The 5,786-nt window shown below is 45.2% G+C and overlaps 1 protein-coding gene across 7 annotated transcripts; it reads right to left on the bottom strand.

The window, feature by feature from the left end:
* Positions 1–419: 419 nt before the first annotated feature.
* Positions 420–5,312, bottom strand: LOC147638090 (uncharacterized). 7 transcript variants are annotated; one of them, XM_086797981.1, is made up of 8 exons: positions 5,073–5,312; positions 4,634–4,787; positions 3,594–4,535; positions 3,094–3,208; positions 2,215–2,556; positions 1,907–2,134; positions 1,704–1,817; positions 420–1,608 (listed from the first exon to the last, which is right to left on the bottom strand). In XM_086797981.1, the coding sequence occupies exons 4-8, from the start codon at positions 3,172–3,174 to the stop codon at positions 682–684; spliced, it is 1,692 nt and encodes a 563-aa protein (XP_086654107.1). In that variant the 5' UTR covers positions 3,175–3,208; positions 3,594–4,535; positions 4,634–4,787; positions 5,073–5,312; the 3' UTR covers positions 420–681. The 7 variants fall into 7 exon arrangements, with proteins under 7 accessions (XP_086654107.1, XP_086654113.1, XP_086654109.1 ...); XM_086797987.1 differs by lacking the exon at positions 5,073–5,312 and adding an exon at positions 4,907–5,020 and having other exon boundaries at positions 3,594–3,728; XM_086797983.1 differs by lacking the exon at positions 5,073–5,312 and adding an exon at positions 4,907–5,020.
* Positions 5,313–5,786: the final 474 nt, after the last annotated feature.

Here is a 5,786-nt window from a genome sequence, read left to right on the forward strand (position 1 = left end):
TGTGGCACCTGTAGCATCACCTCATATGCCACTGCCTCCATATATTCAGCTTTGTAGATGGCCTTCTTCATCGCACAACAGTATCTCTAATGCAAGCATGATCTCATGTCACTGTGGAAATACAGTTCGTGCCTTCCACTCAGTGCTATGCTGTGGGGCAAGAGCTTGGCAGGGGCAACACACGTGCCTGCACAAAGCTTTATAAGAAAGCATCCATGTTCTATAATGCTACAACTTGTTAAGTTCATAGAAACGACCCTATTAGTAGAACATTGCACACCTGAGATTGAAGAAAACCAGAGTAAGATTCCACAATTCAACATTAACTGGCTGGAAAATCCAATTAACCACATAATATCCACAAGCATCTGAAGAAAGCATGCACCTCCTAAGTGACAGAAAATTTGACAAGAGCCATGAAAGCTCAATCTCCATTCTATTAGCCATAACAGGCACTCCTGCAAGACTGACAACTAATCAAAATGTCCCAAACATGACGCTAACTAAAGACCATGTCTGATGTTGGTACATTCAATGTTGAGACCCCCGGAGTTCTGGCAATGAAAGCTGCAAAACCCTCAACAGTAATTCTCATTAACAATCAGCTCAATAGTGTTTAGGTTATTTGTACATGCCGGCTTCAACGCTTTAACAGGGACAAAACTTGACACCTGCATTGTCTTAACCACCACCCTCTCTGGATGCTCTAGCAGAAGAAAAGCCCTTCGTGCTCGAGGATCGAAAGCTCCGCCACGGAATGGAGTTATGCTTGGTTTCTGCTGGTAAAGATGTCCGCCTTTTTGAGATGGGCGATGTTTTGTCTTCTGTTTCAGGCCGTAATTTAGGGTTGCTCTGGGATCGAGCTTTAGCCTTAGCCGACTGTGTAGCAGCCATGTAGCTAGGAACTGCAGGGGAACCTGTCATAGAGTTGTCATACATTCCCTTAAGTGGTCCTGAGAAGTTGCGTCTGTTTCCACCAAACTTGTAAGTCGGCTGGTTGTTGCTCTTGGATGTTGGCTCAGCAGGTGACGGTTCTTGCAGAGCTTGTGCCCCACCAGCACCTTCTCGAAGGATGGTCTCATCACTAGCCTCCACTGCACCGCTGTGGGTGCCACTACCCCTTGAAGAGATGGACTTGGTCTGCTTCAGTAGTGTTGGAGAGATTTGTGTTGGCGTTGATGACAGCAAGGACATCACGGTTGAGCTCTTGGGGACCGGTTGGATACATGGCAAGGTCTCAATTTGTGTGTCTGAGGGCATAACCGCTGCACTCTGTACAACAGAATCAGACGACAATGGCAGGCTCTGAACTTGCGGGTTTTGGGTTGATTTACTTATCGATATGCTTGGCTCCCGTTGCACGACTTCTGAAAGGGAGCTACTCTGCTTCTTTGCAAACAGCTTCTTTTTGAACTCCTCGTCCTCCACCTCTGAGTAGCCCTCATCTCTCCTTGTGCTGTCGAGAGGATTCTCCTCGCTATCATCCAAGTAGGCAGTTTCCCACGGGCGGGCAGCCATCCACCGCTCAAGCCAACTCCAACCCCAATGAGATTGATCGTGGTCACCATCAAAGACCAGAGAGTTCTGTTTCTGTGCAGATCTCCAAAGCTGGAAACCCCATGACACCAGTTAGAAAACACATGAGAGCCAAGAAGGCAACAAGGGTGCTGCTACAAGCGTTTTTTGAAAGACTGAAATCTCACTTGACGAGAGAATGCATATGCCAGTGCGCGCTCTCGCTTTGCAGCTGCCTCCTGCCGGCTTTGAATCTTAGCTTCCAACTCTTGGAGTGTCCCAGTGCTTGAATTCCAGTTTTCCTAAATACAACAAACAGCATTAGATTGGCTCTTCAAAGACACTGCAGGTAGTCCATGGAACTCACACTCAGAAACCCTCCCCAGCTCACCATGGATTTTCTTGGGTGGACATCAAGCTGCTGCCTCTGTTGAAGTTTCTGTTGTACAGCCTGGCCTTCTTCAGACATGCGAACGCGCCTTGCACGAACACGGGCCTGTACTCGGACGAGGGCTTGGACACAGCGCAAGGTTGTTCCTGCTTGCCTTCTCACTATGTGTCCTCGGACTAGAGCCTGCAATCTTACTAGACCCTTCAGAGCTCTAAGGGCTCGTCGTGCCTGAACAAAAGGAGAACTTCTTTTCAATAAAACCAAGCAGATCCATCCTGAATACATGCAAATGTTCTCTAGAGACCCACCAGATATCCCCGAAATGCAGTCTGTATTATGATTGCTGCCCTTTCCTCCAACCTTTTGCTAGAAAAGTCATCTTTGCTAGTGATTTCTTCTAGCAAACCATCAGTATTCACTGCAACAGCTGAAGCATCTTCCACCACACTAAAATGCCACACTTCCCCAGCACTTGAGAGGTCCTTAGGAACTGTTGGTCCCTGTCTGCTTTCTTCCTGCGGTACCGCAGGGGGGCAAAAGTCATGTGTGCTTGTGGGCAAGCTTTGTGAGCCCGTAAAAGCTTCGAAGCTTCTGCTCTGTGCTGATGATGACTTCCCAAAACTCCACCTGCGCTTCTCTTTAGGCTTTGTCTGCATCACATGTAGAAAGGCATGTTCAGATTATAGTTTTCATTTCCTCGTTGAAAGCATGCTTAATGCTAAGCCATGCAGCAATTCTCAGTTCTCTAAGTACGGCCTGTAAGATGATTCAAAAAACACTCCCAATAACACAAAGCAGAACATCCTTACTTTGGATGTTCCAACATCCTTACTTCACCAATTGCAATACATGAATATATGCTTGGAAGTTCCAACATCCTTACTTTACCATTTGCAATACATGAATACATGCAAACAATCAAAAGACTTCAAAAGAAGACTACTAAACATATACTAAATGTTGTTGATTGATGAGTTAATATGCAGCAAAGTTGTGTCCCAGGGTATGAAACATGTTTCGTTGCAACTATGCCACTATGAAGTGATCTTGAGTTAAGGAAACAAGGGCAAAACCAGGTCCCAAGCATAGCAAAACCAGAGCAGCAATAATTACAAGAACTCCTTGCTGCTCATCCAGGTATTAACCATCCATCAGTTTAATTGATAAGGGTAAGGCAAATGACCTACCGCACCCTCATCTGCAGAAGACTTCGTGGCTTTTTTGCCCAAAAGCAACGACTTTAGCCATTTCCCAGGCGACTTTCCCATTATGTTGACCAGATGCAATATAGCTAAGCCAAGGCTGCATCCAAAAGTGTCATAATCAGCATCAACACATTACCAAAAGCCAAGCAAGAGGTATACTTTCACCATGCATGTGAACTCTAATCTCTAATTTCTATGATTACCTTAATCCTTGCATCATCTTATTATCATAAGGCTCAAGAAGACGCTTGTCTGCTTCAACGTACAATTCAAATCAATATTTCTAACCTACACCTAGCTGGATCCAATGGCCTACATCTAAACCATCAATGTACCTCGTTCTTTTCAAGCCATCCATGCCATACTTACAACCTTAATTAGTTCAAATCAACATTTCTAACCTACACCTAGCTTGATCCAATGTCCTACATGAAAACCATCACTGCGTTTCCTACTTTTCCAGCCATCCATGCCATACTTACAAGGCATATAGGTTGTTGAAGAGAGAGAAACTACTTCAACTGCGTTGATCTCCTGCTCCAGTGCTACTTGTCTCAAAAGGAATTTTGAAGCTTTACATAAACGCTCCTGCTCAAGTAGATACCTCTTTGATGAGCCTGCAACATGAATCATGCTTTAGATTGTTTGAAAGAGAGGCTAAATTTGTAGAGCAACGCAGGCATGTGGTGAAAACTCAATCAAAAGCCAGCAGAGACCAGACACTTCGCAATGAGGGAAAATGGACAAGATGTAGACCGAGAATGCTGTCCTCGATTCTGAAGAGGAGAGAAAAAGAGGACCCCCCAGAAAGGGACTCAAAACAAATCAACTCCTCTAAATCCTTAAAAAATTGGAACCGCTCAAATTTAGTAGCTCTAAGCTGCACAGAAAAAGCCCAACAGCTCCAAATCAAGGGAAATTCCGGAACCAGCATCCAAATCAGCAGGAAAGATGGACCCAAAAATGCCCAGCTACTTTAATTCAAGGAAAATCATGAACCCAATAGATGCTACTCTACTCCAAATCGAGAGGGATCATGGACCCAAATGGCCCAACTGACTGCTCAAATCAGAAGAAAAAGAAGAAGTCCAGTTGCTCCAGATCAGAAGATGATATCATCCAGAATGCCAAACGGCTTCAAATGAGGAGAATTATGGACCTATTAGAACACCTAACCGATCTAAATCAGAGGACCCAAGCTTGCCAAAAAAGTTCACCATGTGAAGCTGAGAGGATTTCTGTGAAAAGAAAACCAAGCTAATCCTGATGGTGCCCGTTTCGCCAGAACAAAGAAAAACAAAACTATCAAAATCCATGAAAGTGAGGGCGCTGAGCAGCAGTTAAGAATCTGTGTGGGAAAGAAAGAGAAGAGCAATTAAGAAACTCTGCAGGGGAAGGCGCCGGCGTACCCAACGAGCCAAACTCTGTTGAGATCAGGACAGCAAAAAGAGCCGAAGGTTAAAAAAAAAGGATCTGAAATTGAGAGCTAGCTAGCTGCTGGTGGTAATGATCTTTTGGTTACCTGCTCAAAAGCAGAAGAAACCGCCCACAGAAGGCCAAGCCCAAGCTCTCTGCTGCGAACCCATCATCAAACCCTAGCTTGTTGATGTGGGCAGGGCGGGGCTTAGGCATGCATTGTGCATAGATTGTCCCTAGATACAAGACAAAGCGCATTTCTGCAAAAGATGAGGGAGCTTTTGTCAGAGTGGAATGCTTTTTTGGTCCAAGCCCTAGAGGAGGGAGTATGCATCAATATGCGCATAAAAGCACACACAGGTACTTGATACTATGGTACCTGCTTACTTCATTGTGTAATTTTAGCAGAATGAGAAAGACCCACAAACGGAATGAGGAGCAAAGACCGTGGACAAGACAAATGCACACAGAGGTTGCACACATGAGCAAAATTAACAGCCAAAAAGCGACAGAGAGAGAGACTCGTGGGCACCAAAGGGACTTACCTTACCCTCACTGACTGTTGCAGGAGCCCAGCCTCTACTGTGTTCAAGCACAGCGCCCCACCACCATTGTTTGTAAAGAAAGATGCTTGCTCACTAGCTCACCAACTACTAAAAAGCGAAGAAAAGTGCTCACACAGAATGGTAGTAGAGCAGATTCAGGAGCAACTGGGTGGCAACATGAATGCAAGAAAGGCGAAAGTTGGGTCACATGGGCTCTCGCAAGGCTGTCATCTGAAGTGAAGAAGGGAAGCGTATGACCATGATGGGCAGCATATGGAATCCATAAAAGCTGAGTTCATATGTGAAATGAGAAGAACATTACTATCATCATCCATTGAAAGAGGTGGAGAGCTTATTAGGAGTCCTTCATGACATGCACGCATCATCATGATCCATTTTTTATCTCACCTTGACTGCCATTTTTTACATGGATCACATCATTGCCCATAACACTAATGTGTAAGGACAGGGGTCACTAGGCTCTCCATAGTGTAAGGGCACGGGTCACATGCATCCGCCGTTGTTGGAAACCCTCGCCCTTTTTGCAAGCTCGGTAGGCGGAAGCAAGGCCAGAGATGCCCATAGAAGGTATGAACATCATGATCGATGGACTTGCATGCCAATTGGATACAGATGAAAATTGCAAATGTATACTTGATGTGTCTGATCCTAGCCCAAGTATTTGGCCCTTCGACAGTAGTCAGCCCCCTTAAA

The sequence above is a fragment of the Cibotium barometz genome, chromosome 5 (assembly GCF_041138505.1).
Source record: "Cibotium barometz isolate CiBa-2024 chromosome 5, ASM4113850v1, whole genome shotgun sequence".
Taxonomy (NCBI): Eukaryota; Viridiplantae; Streptophyta; class Polypodiopsida; order Cyatheales; family Cibotiaceae; genus Cibotium; species Cibotium barometz.